Below are 19916 nucleotides of genomic sequence, written 5' to 3'. Positions count from 1 at the left end.
AAGTTGTTTTAGAGGGCTTTAAAGGCTACAACGGTGACTCCCATTAGCCGCATCTTTCAAACGTTTTATCCATCCATCTTCTTCCGCTTATCCGAGGTCGGGTCGCGGGGGCAGCAGCCTAAGCAGGGAAGCCCAGACTTCTCTCCCCAGCCACTTCGTCCAGCTCCTCCCGGGGGATCCCGAGGCGTTCCCAGGCCAGCCAGGAGAGATAGTCTTCCCAACGTGTCCTGGGTCTTCCCCGTGGCCTCCTACCGGTCGGACGTGCCCTAAACACCTCCCTAGGGAGGCGTTCGGGTGGCATCCTGACCAGATGCCCGAACCACCTCATCTGGCTCCTCTCGATGTGGAGGAGCAGTGGTTTTACTTTGAGCTCCTCCCGGATGACAGAGCTTCTCACCCTATCTCTAAGGGAGAGTCCTGCCACCCGGCGGAGGAAACTCATTTCGGCCGCTTGTACCCGTGATCTTGTCCTTTCAGTCATGACCCAAAGCTCATGACCCAAGGTGAGGATGGGAACGTAGATCGACCGGTAAATCGAGAGCTTTGCCTTCCGGCTCAGCTCCTTCACCACAACGGATCGATACAGCGCCCGCATTACTGAAGACGCCGCACTGATCCGCCTGTCGATCTCACGATCCACTCTTCACATTCGTGAACAAGACTCCGAGGTACTTGAATTCCTCCACTTGGGGCAAGATCTCCTCCCCAACCTGGAGATGGCACTCCACCCTTTTCCGGGCGAGAACCATGGACTCGGACTTGGAGGTGCTGATTCCCATCCCAGTCGCTTCACACTCGGCTGCGAACCGATCCAGTGAGAGCTGAAGATCTTGGCCAGATGAAGCCATCAAGACCACATCAAACGTTTTATATCATCTTTAAAATTGTAAAAAAAAAAAAAAAAAAAAAAAAAGGCATGTGTGTTATTGTCTCTCATAATGATTGTGAACGATAGGCAAAATCCCTCCCCAAAAAAGTGCAGTACCCCTTTCAGACTGGATTTAACTGATTTAGACATACATGGTTTATTATTAGGATAAATCCTAATAGTCTTGGTTGTGATGATCATGTTCTTGCAGAAGGAAATATAAGAGCAGGTGACATCAGAGTTCATCAACGTCCTTACAAGAATCAGAGATCACGTCCCACATGGTGCAGTCAAAACAACCCTGCAGACTAGCAGTGGAATCCTCACATATTTTTACTTCTTTGGTCTAGATTTTTTTCTTTCTTTAGTACTGTTTTATATGTTGGAAGGAGCATCGCACAGTTATGATCTGCAGACCATCAGGGAGGCAGGGGGATGGATTGTTCTGTCTGGTTGGACAAGTTACATATTGATAAAAAACAGACAGTGATTTTCTTGGTTGTACTTGGGTTGTACTTGTATAGCGCTTTTCTACCTTCAAGGTACTCAAAGCGCTTTGACACTACTTCCACATTTACCCATTCACACACACATTCACACACTGATGGAGGGAGCTGCCATGCAAGGCGCTAACCAGCACCCATCAGGAGCAAGGGTGAAGTGTCTTGCTCAGGACACAACGGACATGACGAGGTTGGGACTAGGTGGGGATTGAACCAGGGACCCTCGGGTCGCGCACAGCCACTCTTACACTGCGCCACGCCGTCCCTTAGGGACACATGATTAAATTCACCCAGTATAAAATTAGGTGCTTCAAGTTACAGTACTTGTGGCTGTGGTAGGGTTTGCTTTGGGGTGAATGTACACAGTTAAAAATATTTGTGTGAAACTCCCGGGGCTAAATAAACTGGACGAAGCGACACAGTCAGAATTTACACATTCGGTGTGCACAGTCTTTCCGACAGTGACAGAGCTGCAGTAGCGCTTGTTGACGTAGATGCACACGCCTCTTCTGCGGGATTTCCCGGTTGCTTGTGCGTCACGATCCAAGCGAAATGGAATGCCAAATCCATCTATGATCACATCGTTGTCCGAGTCATCCACGGTAAGCCATGTCTCTGAGAATGCCAGCAGTCTCTGTACTCGTGGAGGAAGCGAGTAGTTCCTTTAGGTAATCAAGTTTATTTCGCAAGGACTGGACATTCCCCATAACCAAGGATGGCAAGAGGAGGCAGAATGTCTGCCGTTTCCTCATTCACAGTTGGACTCCTCCTCTTTTCCCATGCTTCCTTTTCTTAACACCTCTAAAGTACTTGTTGCACAGAGTATTTAAATACCTCCAGATCAAATCAGGCAGCTGTATGTCCGGCGTGATTTGATTCTGGTTATTGAGATGCAATAGTAGGTCCCAATTGGATTGGATTCTCGGACGCGGCGGATATGACACGCTGCTGCACTCGAGAATTAAGCCTGTCAAAGTCTGCAAAACAGCAAAAAGTAGGAGCTCTATTGCTCCAGATATACAGTATAAAGACTAAAAGCGCTTGTCACGGAAGATCAAAATACATCAGGCATAAAAACATGCACAGAGTCACTCAAACAAACATAGCAAGACTGAGAAAAACCCATCTGCCGGTCGCTGCACCCATCTGCCCTCACAATGTTGTGCCTTTGGCTGCCCACAATAAAAGGGCACTCTGAAATGTGCAGTTTTGCTTTATTAAGGGTCTGGGGCGTCACAAAAACAGTCAGTATCTGGTGTGACCACCATTTGCCTCACCCAGTGCAACACATCTCCTTCGCGTAGAGTTGATCAGGGTGTTGATTGTTGTCTGTGGAATGTTGGTCCACTCATCTTCAATGGCTGTGCGAAGTTGCTGGATATTGGCAGGAACTTGAACACGCTGTCGTATACGCCGATCCACAGCATACCAAAAACATGCTCAATAGGTGACATGTATGGTGAGTATGCTGGTCAATCAAGAACTGCGTTTCATTGATTGACCAATGTAGCCGAGTGTCCTGGGTTCGCATATTCTGTGTACTTATTTAATAAAATAATAAATGGGAGTCATTAGAGCAGGTCCGGTCTCCACCACTTCTTTTAATGTTATCTTCACACACCTTCTCCAACAACCCACACTTGTAGACCTCTTACGTCAGAGCCCTACGGCAACTCTGGAGGGACAAAACTCCTCCTCCTTACCTCACACACTGGTAACTTGGGACACCCTGAACTGTTTGTTACATACGTCCCCCCCTCAATTAGAAACGTCCCTGTTCCATTACAAACGAAATAGGTAACAAACAAGGGGAAATAGAGCAGAGAAAAAAAATCACAATCTTAATGCACACATAACAAATCAACAATATTTTTAACTGATCCACACAGTATTGCATAGGCTAGCACACTGGCTACCTACTCAGTGGCCTAGTGGTTAGAGTGTCCGCCCTGAGATCGGTAGGTTGTGAGTTCAAACCCCGGCCGAGTCATACCAAAGACTATATAAATGGGACCCATTACCTCCCTGCTTGGCACTCAGCATCAAGGGTTGGAATTGGGGGTTAAATCACCAAAAATTATTTCTGCGCGCGGCACCGCTGCTGCCCACTGTTCCCCTCACCTCCCAGGGGGTGAACAAGGGGATGGGTCAAATGCAGAGGACAAATTTCACCACAGCTAGTGTGTGTGTGACAATCATTGGTACTTTAACTTAACTTAACTGGGATGTTTTCAGCGTCCAGGAATTGTGTACAAATCCTTGCAACATGGGGCCGTGCATTGCCATGCTGCAACATGAGGTGAATGGCACAACAATGAGCCTCAGGATTTCGTCACGGTATCTCTGTGCATTATAAATGCCATCGATAAAATGGTACTTTCGTTATTTGTCCAAAACATAACCCGAACCTCACTATGGGTCACTCAATTCACAACGTTGACATGAGCAAACTGGTCTTCTACATAACGCCAAACACGCTGTCTGCCATCTGCCCTGAACAGTGAAAACCGGGATTCATTCGTACAGAGAACACCTCTCCAACATGCCAGACGCCATGGAATGTGAGCATTTGCCCACTCAAGACAGTTACACAAACTGCTGTCAGATCGAGACCCTGGTGAGAATGACTAGCATGCAGATGAGCTTCCCTGAGACGGTTTCTCTCGCAGTTTGTGCAGAAATTATTTGGTTATGCCAATCAGTTGTTGCAGCAGCTGTCCGGGTGGCTGGTCTCAGACGATCATGGAGGTGCACCTGCTGGATGTGGACGTCCTGGGCTGGTGTGGTTACGCATGATCTGTGGTTGTGAGGCCGGTTAGATGTATTGCCAAATTCTCTGAAGCGCCTTTGAAGACGGCTTATGGTAGATAAATGAACATTCAATTCAAGGGCAACAGCTCTGGTGGACATTCCTGCAGTCAGCGTGCCAACTGCACGCTCTCTCAAAATTTGCAACATCTGTGGTATTGTGCTGTGTGATAAAACTACACATTTCAGAGTGTCAGGCTTGTCTCAGACAGTTTGGTTATGTTTTAGTTTTCCCTCTGTGTTTGTTTTATTTCCTGTCAGCGCTCTAATTTTGGTTCAGTTTCCTGCTTGTCTCCCTGAGCGCTGTTTCCCCTCAGCTGCGGCTGATTGGCACCTGGCCACACCTGGTGTCAATTAGCCAGATGCTATTTAGACCTGCCTTGCCCTCCAGTCAGTGCTGGAGTATTGTCGCTGTAGCTGTAAGCTGTATGCTGTGGACTGTTTGCAGTATCCTGTATGCCGATAGCTGCTTGCAGCTTGCTGTCTTCTTGTTCCTCATTTCCTGTTTGCTGGTTCCTGTTCCCTGTTTCCTGTTTGCCTGTTCCTGGTTCCTGGTTTGTGTTTTTCCTGCATTTTTTTGACATTAAATCATGTTTTCCTGTCAAGGCTGCCATCTCTGCAACCTGGTGGTTTGTCACCACCTTTACATGACACAGAGTGGCCTTTCATTGTGGGCAGCCTAAGGTACACCTGTGCAATTATCATGCTGTTTAATTAGCGTCATGATATGACTCACCTCTGAGGTAAGGTGGATTATCTTGGCAAAGAAGAAATGCTCAGTAACACAGTTTTAGACAGATTTGTGAACAAAATTTGAGAGGAATAGGTCTTTTGTGTATATAATAAAAGTTTTAGATCTTTTAGTTCAACTCGTTAAAAATGGGAGCAAAAACAAAAGTGTTGCACTTATATCTTTTGTTGAGTGTAGATAACTAGATGATAGATAGATAGTTGTAATAAATGTGTTTTTATCATAATAACTCATTGCACATGATTGGATCATCCTGGTCACCTTGTTACGCCATATGACGGGAACGTCACAGAGTTCTTGATGAAGAGCGTGTAATTCTCTGCAGACAACAACAAGGGAGGACTGCATGTAGAAAAACAGACATGAGTATTAGTTCTATGTCTTTCAAGCAGATTGTAGAAAGTATTCCACATACACTTTGCACTTACTCTGGTATGATTCTGTCGTTCTCAACTGGACACCAAGCCAGAACCTCACAGGTCTTTGTGGTGTTGTTACACACACCCGTCATACGCCCTTCAAACAACAACATACATATGCGTTTATATATATACATACGGCTTCCTCCCGCCGCCAAAAACATGCACCTGGGGATAGGTTGATTGGCAACACTAAAATTGGCCCTAGTGTGTGAATGTGAGTGTGAATGTTGTCTGTCTATCTGTGTTGGCACGTTGGCACGTGTAAGACCGAATCCACCCAAAAAAAGTCACTTAACAAGAAGCCAAAAAGTGCAAAAACAACATTGCTCGCGCCGGAGGAGCCGTGAACGACTGCAAGGACACTACATTAGGTACACCTGCAGACTGCAGCACGGATTTCATATTTCATTCATTCACAACTCCTCCACACCGAACACCACTGTACCCGCACTTATAAGTAAAGGTAAGACCATAATAACGTTTTTTTTATTAAATGTGCTTTTTTGTGTGCTACAGTTTGTATGTGTAAAGTTAAAGTTAAGTTAAAGCAGGGGCGTCACTAGCTTTTAAGGACAGGGGGGGCTTTGCCCCCAGGAGATGCACAGGATGCGAGCGAATGTTACGCACGAGCACAAAACTTCACAAACGGCTAACAAAGACTTAGAAATTATTCATTGTTATTATTATTATTTTAAAAAAATGCACGGGACGAAATGGAATGCTCCCCGGGACGATGGCTTTTAACCATATATTTTCTTTTTCTTTTTATGTATTTATTCATTTTACATTTTATATTAAATGTCTTGGTTTTTCCTCCCTCTGAAAATCCTATTAAATGTTTAACAAGCCATCCTATAATAATAAAACAGCTATTAATGTAACAATACAATAAAACAAATATATTTAATGATGTTTTTTTCATTATTTTAACAATAGGCTTATGTATATTACTTTATATAGATTCTACAAGAAACACAAAACTTAAAAAATAAATGATTTACAATTGCACACACAAGGTTTTGTGCAGCTTCACTCATTGTAAAGGAAGATAATGTGCTTCGTACACCTGCAGGACCGCAAGCAAGGTCGCAGAGAAAATGCGGGCTGGAATTTGAGTGATGTGGGCATTTTCTATATGAACAAGTGGAATGGATTGGATACCGATGCACGAAAGGGGCTCTCGACCTTACGCTACGAAGTGGGGGGAAACTGAGTGAATAATAACAGGTTATATGATTATTTATTTAAACTCATATTTGGGCCACTTTATAATGAATATGTCGGCATTTATTTGTAAAAAAACCCAAAAAAACACCAAATTATTTAGGGGGGCTTAAGAATATTTTAGGGGGGCTTGAGCCCCCCTAAAATATGCCTAACAACGGCAATGAGTTAAAGTACCAATTATTGTCACACACACTAGGTGTGGTGAAATATGTCCTCTGCATTTGACCCATCCCCTTGATCACCCCCTGGGATGTGAGGGGAGCAGTGGGCAGCAGCGGCGCCGCGCCCGGGAATAATTGTTGGTGATTTAACCCCCAATTCCAACCCTTGATGCTGAGTGCCAAGCAGGGAAGAATGCTGGTATGAGCTTTTAAACATAACCCGTTAACTGCTGCCAATCAAATGGTGAATAAGATACTCTTTAGGGTTCATATGTTTGTAAATCTGACTGTGATGAAGTCAGTGCCTCACCAGTCATGAACCTCACCGCACGTCAATGGTATATATATATATATATATATATATATATATATATATATATATATATATATATATATATATATATATATATATGTATACATACACACACACACATATATATATATATATATTATATATATATATGTATATATATATATATATGTATATATGTGTGTGTATATGTTAGGTCAGGAAAAAACAAGCGCCTACATCATCCGAAACAGGCTTGTAGGGATGATATAGCCTCTTGTGTTTTTTCCTGACCTAACATATATTCCGCTCTATCCCGGTATTGAGCACTGTATAACGGATAAACCACAGAAACCTCGACTATATATATATATATATATATATATATATATATATATATATATATATACACATTATGGGGGTAACAATTGATTGACATATAGATAGATCGATTTATATTACTAAGATTCAAGAAAACTAATCTGTGCTCAGCTAGTTGGCCAATCCAGAAGATATATATTGATCTAACATTGTTTTAAAAGCGTGTTAATCGATTTTATTGACACAATAAAAGAACACGTTTGCTTTAACAACGGCAGACTTCATATAAAGTTTATAGCACTTTTAAATAAAGACGTTAATATTATTCAAAAAGATCAAAGATGGCGCTCCCCAGAAGGCGACGCCGCAAAGGTCTCTGAGTTAACCTTGTGCTTTTACTTAATTTCCTCACCTGTATATGTTAGGTCAGGAAAAAACACCAGCAGCTATATCATCCCTACAAGCCTATATCATCCGAAACAGGCTTGTAGGGATGATATAGCCTCTTGTGTTTTTTCCTGACCTAACATATATTCCGCTCTATCCCGGTATTGAGCACCGTGCAAGTCCTTCGAGCTTGTGCAGAGCTCGAAGGACATACAGTATTCTAAAAAAAAGTGGCGACTTTAATAAAGCTGAGATAGAGCAGCAATTTTGGGCTCTTTGACCCAGCTATGCTGGAGTCCTTCTCTTGGCTAGCATACCATGCAAACTAGACGTTCGGACCACTGCAGACGGGGAAAACGGATGACAACAAGCCGAAACGAAAGTGTGGCAGATGTGGAGGAGCTGGCCATAGACTCTGGCAAATGTTCAGTTTCTGGAAAATAAGATGGACAGACTTCTACTTCAGCAGCAAGACTCGGGGTGGAAGACCGGCTGCCCTCGTTAAACAAGCATGGGGCATCGACAGTAAGGGGATTTCCAACTCCTGCTCTGAAAATTTAGAATATTCTGACTTTGATGTTAAAGCCATTTTATCTACACATAAAACTGCAATGTATTATTGTGTGTTGTGTACATCCGCCCTAAGGTGGGGGCTGAACTTAAGGACACATATGACATGATCATGATGGGCATGAAAATACATATCCAGATGCTGCTGTAATTATCTTCGGTGATATCTATGGTAATTCCCTTACAAGAAATAACAGGAATATAGGAAACTTATCCTGCAGTGTCCAGTATCAAGTATGTATTTCACAGCCACACTGGTTGAATTTTGAGCTAAAAAGTTACTGAATTGATTTCAACTCACTGAATCATTTTGAATGGTACCAATCTGAATAAACTAATATTGTCCCTGAATCGTATCGACACTCAAACTACAAATCAAACTGTTGTAAAAACGAATCGTTACACCTCTATATATATATGTGTGTGTGTATATATATATATATATATATATATATATATATATATATATATGTGCGTGTGTGTGCATATACAGTCGTGGTCAAAAGTTCACATACACTTGTAAAGAACATAATGTCAAGGCTGTCTTGACTTTCCAATAATTTCTACAACTCTTATTTTTTGTGATAGAGTGATTGGAGCACATACTTGTTGGTCACAAAAACATTCATGAAGTTTGGTTCTTTTATGAATTTATTATGGGTCTACTGAAAATGTGACCAAATCTGCTTGGTCAAAAGTATACTGTACATACAGCAATGTTAATATTTGGTTACATGTCCATTGGCAAGTTTCACTGCAATAGGGCACTTTTGGTAGCCATCCACAAGCTTTTGGCAAGTTTCTGGTTGAATTTTTGACAACTCCTTTTGCCAAAATTGGTGCAGTTCAGCTAAATTTGTTGGTTTTCTGACATGGACTTGTTTCTTCAGCATTGTCCACACATTTAAGTCAGGACTTTGAGAAGGCCATTCTAAAACGTTAATTCTAGCCTCCCACTTTTGGCATGTGCTTGGGGTCATTGTCATGTTGGAACATCTAACTGTGCCCAAGACCCAACCTCCGGGCTGATGATTTTAGGTTGTCTTGAAGAATTTGGAGGTAATCCTCCTTTTTCACTGTCCCATTTACTCTCTGTTAAGCACCAGTTCCATTGGCAGCAAAACAGGCCCAGAGCATAATACTACGACCACCATGCTTGACGGGAGGAATGGTGTTCCTGGGATTAAAGGCCTCACCTTTTCTCCTCCAAACAAATTGCTGGGTATTGTGGCCAAACAGCTAATTTTTTGTTTCATCTGACATCACATGGACACAGATGAGACCTTCTGGAGGAAAGTTATGCGGTCAGGACAATGACCCCAAACACACGTCAAAATTGGTAAAGGAAAGGCTAAATCAGGCTAGAATTAAGGTTTTAGAATAGCCTTCCCAAAGTCCTGACGTGTGGACAATGCTGAAGAAACAAGTCCATGTCAGAAAACCAACACATTTAGCTGAACTCCACCAATTTTGTCAAGAGGAGTGGTCAAAAATCCAACCAGAAGCTTACCAAATGCTTGTGGATGGCTACCAAAAGCGGCTTATTGCAGTGAAACTTACCAAGGAACATGTAACTAAATATTACCATTGCTGTATGTATACTTTTGACCCAGCAGATTTGGTCACATTTTTAGTAGACCCATAATAAATTCATAAAAGAACCAAACTTCATGAATGTTTTTTGTGACCATTAAGTATGTGCTCCAATCACTATCACAAAAAAAATTGAGTTGTAGAAATTATTGGAAACTCAAGACAGCCATGACATTATGTTCTTTACAAGTGTATGTAAACTTTTGCCCACAACTGTATATATAAATATATATTTAGGAACGGCGTGGCGCAGTGGAAGAATGGCCGTGCACGACCCGAGGGTCCCTGGTTCAATCCCCACCTAGTACCAACCTCGTCATGTCCGTTGTGTCCTGAGCAAGACACTTCACCCTTGCTCCTGATGGGTGCTGGTTAGCGCCTTGCATGGCAGCTCCCTCCATCAGTGTGTGAATGTGTGTGTGAATGGGTAAATGTGGAAGTAGTGTCAAAGCGCTTTGAGTACCTTGAAGGTAGAAAAGCGCTATACAAGTACAACCCATTTATCATTATTTATGATACAGCTGTCAAAAATATTACGTTATCTAAGGTGAGTAATTACAAAAAATATCAAAATATCTCATTAATCATTTATATACGTACATTAATTACACCATTTATTTTGACCGTACATGCAGGAGCAAGATTTTTTACAGTCAGCGATCACGTCAATACCAGTGACGTGCGGTGAGGTTCATGGCTGGTGAGGCACTGACTTCATCACAGTCAGATTTACAAACATATGAACCCTAAAGAGTATCTTATTCACCATTTGATTGGCAGCAGTTAATGGGTTATGTTTAAAAGCTCATACCAGCATTCTTCCCTGCTTGGCACTCAGCATCAAGGCTTGGAATTGGGGGTTAAATCACCAAAAATGATTCCCGGGCGCGGCGCCGCTGCTGCCCACTGCTCCCCTCACCTCCCAGGGGGTGAACAAGGGGATGGGTCAAATGCAGAGGACAAATTTCACCACACCTAGTGTGTGTGTGTGACAATCATTGGTACTTTAACTTAACTTTAACTTTACACATACAAACTGTAGCACACAAAAAAATCACATTTAATTAAAAAAAACCTTATTATGGTCTTACCTTTACTTATAAGTGCGGGAACAGTGGTGTTCGTGTTGGAGGAGTTGTGAATGAATGAAATATGAAATCCGTGCTGCAGTCTGCAAGTGTACCTAATGTTGTGTCCCTGCAGTCGTTCACAGCATTGTTGTTTTTGCACTTTTTGGCTTCTTGTTAAGTGACTTTTTTTTGGGTGGATTCGGTCTTGCACGTGGAGGGTTTGGGTGTGGGCTTTGGTTGGTGTGGCGCTCCGTCGGGGGGTGCGTTCTGCGGCGGAGGTGCATTAACCGGCACCAGGAGGCGGGATTACGCGAGCCTCAGCCAGTGCATCTTTTGCAGCCGTTTTATGATCGCTCAGCACAATAAATACGTTACACACATACAGTTGTTGACAAAATACACTGTACATTATATACCTCAGCTAACTAAACTATGGAAATGTATAATATAGTTAATATAGCAATACGGTCTCACTGCACAGCAGGCCAGCAGTTAGCCGAGTCCGCAATCCATGTTGAGGCACGCAGTGACGTGCCTCAACTGGCTGCTGATCACCGCACCGTCTCTTCTCAGTATTTGAACGGCAAATGTGAAAATTCAGCGATTTTGAATAAAAATGATCTAAAACTGGTGAAGTTAAATGGAAAATAACTTTATTGTATAATCACTGAATACATATAACAATTTAATAGATTTTTTTTCTTTTTACATTTTTTTTCTTTCCATGAGGCGGGGCCTCACCTGCCTCTAGTGACCGCACGTCACTGGTCAATACATATGTCAGTGCAAAGATGAGTGAAAAGACTGTACTCATTGACTCATTTCACTTTAAAAAAAATTCCATGATTGGACTTTAGATAAAACTGTTCCCAAGTTTTCCGCAATTAAAATGTAAAAAAAATATTATGTGACATTCTGAAAATAAAATTGCATTTGCAACAATATAACTTGACAGCACTTTTACCACAGAGATAATCATTCTTTGCAGATTCATGTTATCACCTGTGTGCGATGTGTCGAACCATCTGCATACATCTATAATCTGTAACACCTTTTCTGAATCACAATCTAGACAACAGAAACATACGAACACTGACACTACATTCTGTGGATCACATCACCAGCACATTTGTGCGTCTGGAATAATTTGAACACAAGAAAATAAAAAATGAAAGGCGTATTTTCATGACAGAAATGTATTACTATAATATATATAGCTATAATATATTAACCTAATAAAAAAAACCTAACTACATTAAAGCACCAAAAGGCATCGAGTACATTGGTTTTAATCAGCCCCTGAGTCGTCAAGCAGCTGTAAAATGATAAAAGGAAATTGCTGAATAGACGATATGTCTAATATTTTTTTATTTCTGTCAGTCCAAATATGTTACAAAGTACATGTAGGACAAAGGATGTTCTGTCCATTGTCTAGCTTTACAGCGTACGTTCCCTTTTTTCTCACAGCCTTGTGCGTCTGATGTGTCAGTTTGCCCGTCATTCTCACACGTGCTCGTTGAACTTTGTTATTGTATGTTCTTGCTGACTATAGATCTGACTCTGGATGTGGGTGGAGCTAACGCCTAACTATCAATAAATGACTGCATGTGGTTGATGCTGTGTGTGCATGGAAACACAATGCTGAGTGGTGCTTGTTGTCCTCGGACCCATGGCAATTCTAGCTCTTCCTAAAATGTCCCCAGCAACAGTGATAAATAAAACGCAAATTAGAGCTCCCAAAACGTTGATGAGTGTTGGTAAATCAAAATGCGTGTGCTGTTTAATGTATTTGCATCTTCTCCTCTTAATATTGTGAGCGTTCTGATGATCAGCATATATTCTGCACGCTAATGAAGAAAAAGACGCAAAATGGATTGTGCTCCTTAGTATTCTTACTTAACAGACGCAATCCACATTGCACACAATTATTAGATCAGATTTGCGTGTGCTATCAAGTTTGCATGTGTTTTAGTTCACGCAAACCTTTAGTAAATCAGGCTGTTAGGGGACATGGACAAAATGATTGGTTGATTTAGCTGTCAATCTGTGATTTGCAACATTATTTTCTCTAATTGTAAGTTGTTTCATAAAATGTATAAGTGTGTTGCACTTCAAGGTCAACGTTCAAAACAGCTTCAGGTTTGATAAATCACATTGTGAGTGATAAATGATTATATTTGCATCTCCTCCTCTGATTATATGTAATTGCGTAATAACCGGCATTATTCTGCATATGCATGAAAGCAAACACACCAAATGGATTGTGACCTGTTTTGATCGTTTAACACAGTGTTTTTCAACCACTGTGCCGCGGCACACTAGTGTGCTGTGAGATAGAGTCTGGTGTGCCGTGGGAGAATATGTAATTTTGCCTATTTGGGTTAAAAATATTTTTTGCAAACCAGTAATAATAATCTGCAAATGTGCCGTTGTTGAGTGTCGGTGCTGTCTAGAGCTCGGCAGAGTAACCATGTTGTACTCTTCCATATCAGTAGGTGGCAGCCGGTAGCTAATTGCTTTGTAGATGTTCGGAACCTGGTTTGTTGTGATCACAATTTGCAGACGACAGTGTGCAGGTAAAAAGGCGTCCGTCTAATGCTTAAACCAGGGGTCGGCAAGCCAAAATGTTGAAAGAGCCATATTGGACCAAAAATACAAAAACAAATCTGTCTGGAGCCGCAAAAAATTAAAAGCCATATTACATACAGATAGTGTGTCATGAGATATTAATTGAATTAAGATGACTTAAAGGAAACTAAATGACCTCAAATATACCTACAAATGAGGCATAATGATGCAATATGTACATATAGCTAGCCTAAATAGCATGTTAGCAACGATTAGCTTGCAGTCATGCAGTGACTAAATATGTCTGATTAGCACTCCACACAAGTCAATAACATCAACAAAACTCACCTTTGTGTATTCATGCACAACGTTAAAAGTTTGATGGACAAAATGAGACAGAAAAAGAAGTGGCATAAAACACGTCCTAGAAAGTCGGAGAAAGTTATATATGTAAACAAACTATGGTGAGTTCAAGGACCGCCAAAATGAGTAGGACAAAACGGCGCTCGCCAAATACTCGAATCAGTGAAGCATGTTTAATATAAACAGTGTGATTTATAACAATTAGGGAGGTTTGTGTCATGTTTGTCCTCCTACAGAAATCATATTAAAACAAAAAATATATTTTTTACCCTCATCATTTTCCATTTTTCATACATTTTTGAAAAAGCTCCAGAGAGCCACTAGGGCGGCGCTAAAGAGCCGCATGCGGCTCTAGAGCCGCAGGTTGCCGACCCCTGGTTTAAACCAAAAATAAACAAAAGGCGAGTGCCGCTAAGAAAAGGCATTGAAGCTTAGAGAAGGCTATGCAAAACAAAACTAAAACTGAACTGGTTGCAAAGTAAACAAAAACAGAATGCTGGAAGACAGCAAAGACTTACAGCGTGTGGAGCAGACGGCGTCCACAAATTACATCCGAACATGACATGACAATCAACAATGTACAGAAGACATGAGTCTGCTACAGGAAAATACCAACAAAACAGGAAAAGCCACCAAAATAAGAGCACAAGACAAGAACAAAAACACTACACACGGGAAGACACCAAAAAACCCAAATAAGTGACAGCGTGATGTGACAGTACTTTTGAGACAAGAGCTATAGTCATGCATGGTTGGTTATGGTTTGAATTCTATCCAAAACTTGCGAGAACAACTTTTTATTGTCAATATCAGCTACTGAGTTAAATGTGTTTATGTTTTCTGCTGGTGGTGTGCCTCCGCATTTTTTCAATGACAAAAATGTGCCTTGGCTCAAAAAAGGTTGAAAAACACTGGTTTAACGGATACAATATTCAACACATAACCTTTTTAGATCAATTTTGTGTGCTATCAATATTGCACGTTTTAATACTCGCAAACCTTTAAGACGCTGATCAGGCACCGTTTATTTTGAGCAAGGAAAAAAGCAAAGCTTTACTGCTTACACATGTGATTTATGTACCTTTTAGATAACATTGATAAACTTGCCGTTCTTATTATCTGCTGTGATATGTGTCGATGTTGGCTGAATTTGAAAAAGTACACTGGGGGGGGTATTACATTTTAGCGCGGGTAACTGAATTGCTTTTCCGGTTGACCTCTGACATCACACGAGGAATTACAGATCCTTACAACTTGTTTTAACTGATGTTCGCCGCAATATTGGCACATATTAAACATATTAAGTCTCTAATGGCTATGCTGATGTTAAATAGCAAACAGCATCAATAAATGATTTTGAAGAATATATCGGGGCGGATGCAGGTCCGATGCAAAGAAGGACCAGCGGAAGAGTTTTTACGAAGGAATTTCCGGAAACAATACTTTCATTCAAAAGGCTCTGTGGATTGACGGAAGGAATTTTAAATCCAAAGGAAAAGACAATTCGGGGCCCGACTATTTGTTCCAGATGAAGGTTGCTATTGTTTTGGCCAATCTTAAAGGTTGTGCGGAAAGTTAAACAGTTTGGAGTACACAAATGCAGCGTGAAAAGGTTTGTGTGCGCTTTATTATTCGCCTTTGATATACCTGCTTCATTATTTTTCATCTCATTCGTATTTCTTTCGGGAGTCCGAATTAAGCCGGCATTTTACATTTCCTTAGCTACCTTTTTAAATTAATCTGTTTCTTTTTTTCTACCTTTGATGCACTTCAAAATGTTCTGTTATGTTAATTTGTGAAGCAAATAAAACGTATTTTCTTCATTACAATTGTCGCTATGTTTTTATTGAATGACATCTGCTTCCGGGTTGTATTCCGCGCGTTGGTACTGGCGCATGCGCGGTACGAAGGGTCCTCTACGGCCGCACACACAGCCCCTCGAGGGACCTGATTTCCAATCGCATAATACAGGTGTTAGCCCGACTTTTCAAAAATACGAACACGATCGGATTAAGGTGTTTCCATGGGTTGTAGGAGGCTTATTTGGAGCCAAACTATTTGAGAAGTCGTACTAATTTTGTACATGGACAAAATTAGTACGACTAAATGGCCAGAAACATTCTTTGAAGCCTACTTGGATGAGAGGCGAAATGTCTTCTAAGACACGCCAAACAGTCCAGTTGTGATTAATTGAATGCCCTGAAAATGTTCTTCTTATATTTTATGAAGTGGACATTAAAGCTAAAAAACGGAAAGATTACAATAAGCGTTGTCTTGTTAAAGCAGCTTCTTTATGTATTTTTTAAACAATATTTACAGTCAATATAATATATTGTATTGGCTGGATTTCATTTGTTTTAATGCATCAGTAACATTTACAGTAAATTGAATATACTGTAAAATTTTACCCAATATGTTATTTATTTTATAAATAATAATATGTACATGCTATTTATTTTATAAATGTAATAACCATATGAAATTTCACATAACTGGACATGTTATTTGTCTGAATGCTTCAGTAATATTAACAATAACTGTTACATAATGTAATATTTTACATAACATGGAAATGCTATTTGTTTTAATGCTTCAGTAATATCAACAGTAATGTAATATAAAGTAATATTTTACATATTGTGGACATATTATTTGTCTTAATACTTCAGTAATATTAACAGCATTGTAATGTCATGTAATATTCACTTAATGTGGACATGTTCACAAGCTGAACGCAGGTTTGCGTGCACATTTGAGTGAAACAAGACAAGACAGACGCAAAAAAATGTATGCTGGCAAGGACATAAAATGTTCAAGTATTCTGAGTCATTGTTTTTTTTATGAAGAGCCAAAGCCCATTTCGCAAACATCATCAATGTGTGACCATCATCATGTGTTAAAAAGGCTTTGAGAAGTGTGATTAGGTTTTGGACTGAATCCAAGTCAAATAAACCAAATATCAACTTTATTTCTGCACGTAAACATACTGTAAGGCAATTATGAATCCATAGCACACTGTCAGGATTTACCGTGTCCTGAACGTTTGTACTCTCCTCCCGGACAATCCACATCTGAGCGGCAGTTGTGCTTTCCTGGAAGCTGTTCGGAACAAAAACAGTGCTCACACTTTGCATACTAATAATCATTGTATAGGACTAATAGAAATACATAATAATCATTTTATAGGATCAATAGAAATACACAGTGATTATTGCATAGGACCAATAGAAATGCATACTAAGTATTGTATAGAACCAATAAAAATACATAACAATAAGTGTATAGGACTAATTGAAATACATAATCATTTTGTAGGACCAATAGAAATACATAAAAATTATTGGATATGACCAATATAGAAAAATAATAATCATTGTGAAGGACCATTATGAATACATAACTAGATGAGGCAATTCATGAAGGAATTACGTGTGAATGCTTCAATGCTGAAGTTGAACTGAAATGCTAATCGAATGTAGTATGAATGTAAGAATAGTTTGAATGTTGAAATTGTTTTAATGTTGAAGAGCTGACGCTGAACTGAAAAGCTAATGGTTGTAGGGTAAGTGTAGAAATGGTTTGAATGTTGAAATCGTTGAAATGCTGAAATGGTTTGATTGTTGAAGCTGTTTGAATGTGGAAAAGCTGAACTGAAATACAAGTGAAAGTGTAGAAATGGTTTGAAAGTTTAAATAGAATGTTAAAGTGGTTTGAGAGGTGAAGAGCAGAAGCTGTACTGAAATGTAGTATGAATCTTGGTATAGGTAGGGCAGTTAAAATGCTTCAAGAGCTTACAAAGAAACATAATCTATATATTTTAGTTGTAAATATATCACATTAGCTAAAATACTGGCATAAAAACATAGCCTGCTAACAGGGTAACCGCTAGCATACTTGTAACATGGTGCAAAGTAACGAAATCCATGATTATTAGGTTTACAATGTACAATATTATCTAAAATGCTAGAAAAAAAAGTTTTACTTGCTAACATTAACATGCTAACAGATAAAGAGCTAACATACTTCTAAGATGGAGGCAAGTAACAAAATGTATGTTTATTAAGTAAAAAAAATTTATTAAACTTGGTAAAAATGCTAGCATAAAACATTAACATGCTAACATTAGCATGGTAACAGTGAAAAGGCTAGCATACGTTTAAGATGGCACCAAGTAACAGAATCCATGGTTATTAGGTTAAAAAGTATGAAAATAGCTAAAATGCTAACATAAAATTTTAGCATGCTAACATTAGCATGGTAACATGGGAACAGCTAGCATACTTATAAGATGGCCCCAAGTAACAGAATCAATGATTATTAGGTTTAAAATGTACAACATTAGCTAAAGTGCTAGCATAACTTGTTAGCATGCTAACATTAACATTCTGACAGAGGAACAGCTAGCATACTTCCAAGATGGTGCCATGTAATAAAATTAATGAGCTGAACATGTTGGTATTAGAAGTAATTAAATCGGTTGAGAAATGTGGGTATTGTGGAACTCGGAAAATGTCCTACTCATTTTGGTGGGAATTTCCTGGTAATTTGGGAATTTCAAAAAAGAGGGAATTTCTTAAAGGCAATAAATAGCATGAATGTCCTAAATGAGCTGAATTGGTTGGTGTTGGAATGGTTTGAATCGGTGAAGAAATGTGTTAGTAGTGACAATTTATAATGGAAAAATAGTGTTACAGAATTTCAGGAATTCATGAATTTCCAGGAAAACTGGAATTTGGTTTGGAACTTGGGGAAAGTGTTAGTTTGAATGTCCAGTTGATGTTGGTGTTGGAATGGTTTGAATAGGTTGAAAAATGTGGAAAATGTGCAACTTGGAAAAATGTCCCATTCATTTCAATGGGAACTTCCTGGAAATTTGGGAATTTCGGGGAAAGCGGGATTTTTTTGGAAAATGATTTAGAGCATGAATGTCCGGGAGGAGCTGAACGAAGTGGCAGGGGAGAGGGAAGTCTGGGGTTCCCTGCTTAGGCTGCTGCCCCCGCGACCCGACCTCGGATAAGCGGAAGAAGATGGATGGATGTCCTGAATTAGCTGAATTGTTTGTTTTTTTGTTGGAATTGTTTAAAGCGGTCAAGAAATGTTAAAGTAGTAACAGTTTTAGAATTGAGAAATGGTATTACGGAATTTCGGCGAAAACCGGGGAATTTTTCAAGTTCCTAAACCAACTTGTTTTTTGTCCTGCATAAGAGGAACGTTTTGACAGTGAAATGGTTGAAATGGGTTAAAAAATGTGAAAGGAGTCATCACACTAAAAAAGGTTAGAAATAAGGTTAGAAAAAAAACAGGAATTCCTGAAAATTTGTTGAGCATTTAAAAATGGTTGTTTGAATGTCCAGAATGAGTTGAATGTGTTGAAGTTTGAATGGTTTGAAACAGTTGAAAAATGTGGGAAAAGTGGAAATTTGAAAAATGGACAACTCATTTTGGATGGGGAAAATGTCCCTAAAAACGGGGAATTCTGGGAAATCCGCGATTTTTTAAAAAAATTGTTAAAAAAAGAGCACACAATTCCTGAACATGCTTAATAATTGGAACGGTTTGAATTAGACGAAAAATGTGGGAGTTGTGGAACTTTGAAAAAAGTCTCATTCTTTTCAATGGGAATTTCATGAAAATTTGGGAATTTAGGGAAATGAGCAATTTTTTTTGAAAATGGTAAAAAACTTAAATGGTCGGTGTTGAAATTTTTCAAAGTGGTCAAGAAATGTTGAAGTAGTAACATTTTTAATTGAGAAATGATAATACGGAATTTCGGCAAAACTGGGAATTTTTTCCATTTCAAAAAACAACTTTGTTTTTTGTCCTGATTAAGAGGAATGTTTTGATGGTGGAATGGTTGAAATGGGTTGAAAGAAGTAGTCGACAGAAAATAGTGTGAAAATAGGGTTCGGAAAACTGGGAATTCTGGGAATTCCTGGAAAAAATTTTAACTTAAAAAAGTGATAGTTTGTATGTCCAGGACGAGTGGAATATGTTAAAGGTGGAATGGTTTGAATC

The 19916-nt window shown here is 39.8% G+C and overlaps 1 protein-coding gene across 2 annotated transcripts in view; it reads right to left on the bottom strand.

Moving 5' to 3' along the window:
• The window catches only part of p2rx1 (purinergic receptor P2X, ligand-gated ion channel, 1), a 67871-nt gene that overhangs the window by 18373 nt on the left and 29582 nt on the right, over positions 1 to 19916 (bottom strand). For both annotated transcript variants that reach the window (XM_061963129.2, XM_061963128.2), the window contains exons 4-6: positions 16931 to 17000; positions 5359 to 5446; positions 5192 to 5272 (exon numbers count right to left, since the gene is read on the bottom strand). In XM_061963129.2, the coding sequence (XP_061819113.1) occupies positions 5192 to 5272; positions 5359 to 5446; positions 16931 to 17000 (239 nt within the window). The remainder of the gene's footprint in view (positions 1 to 5191; positions 5273 to 5358; positions 5447 to 16930; positions 17001 to 19916) is intronic.

Source organism: Nerophis lumbriciformis, linkage group LG09 (assembly GCF_033978685.3).
Source record: "Nerophis lumbriciformis linkage group LG09, RoL_Nlum_v2.1, whole genome shotgun sequence".
In the NCBI taxonomy this organism is placed as follows: domain Eukaryota; kingdom Metazoa; phylum Chordata; class Actinopteri; order Syngnathiformes; family Syngnathidae; genus Nerophis; species Nerophis lumbriciformis.
Note: the sequence above shows the minus strand (reverse complement) of the source record. Positions and strands in the feature narration are given on the sequence as shown.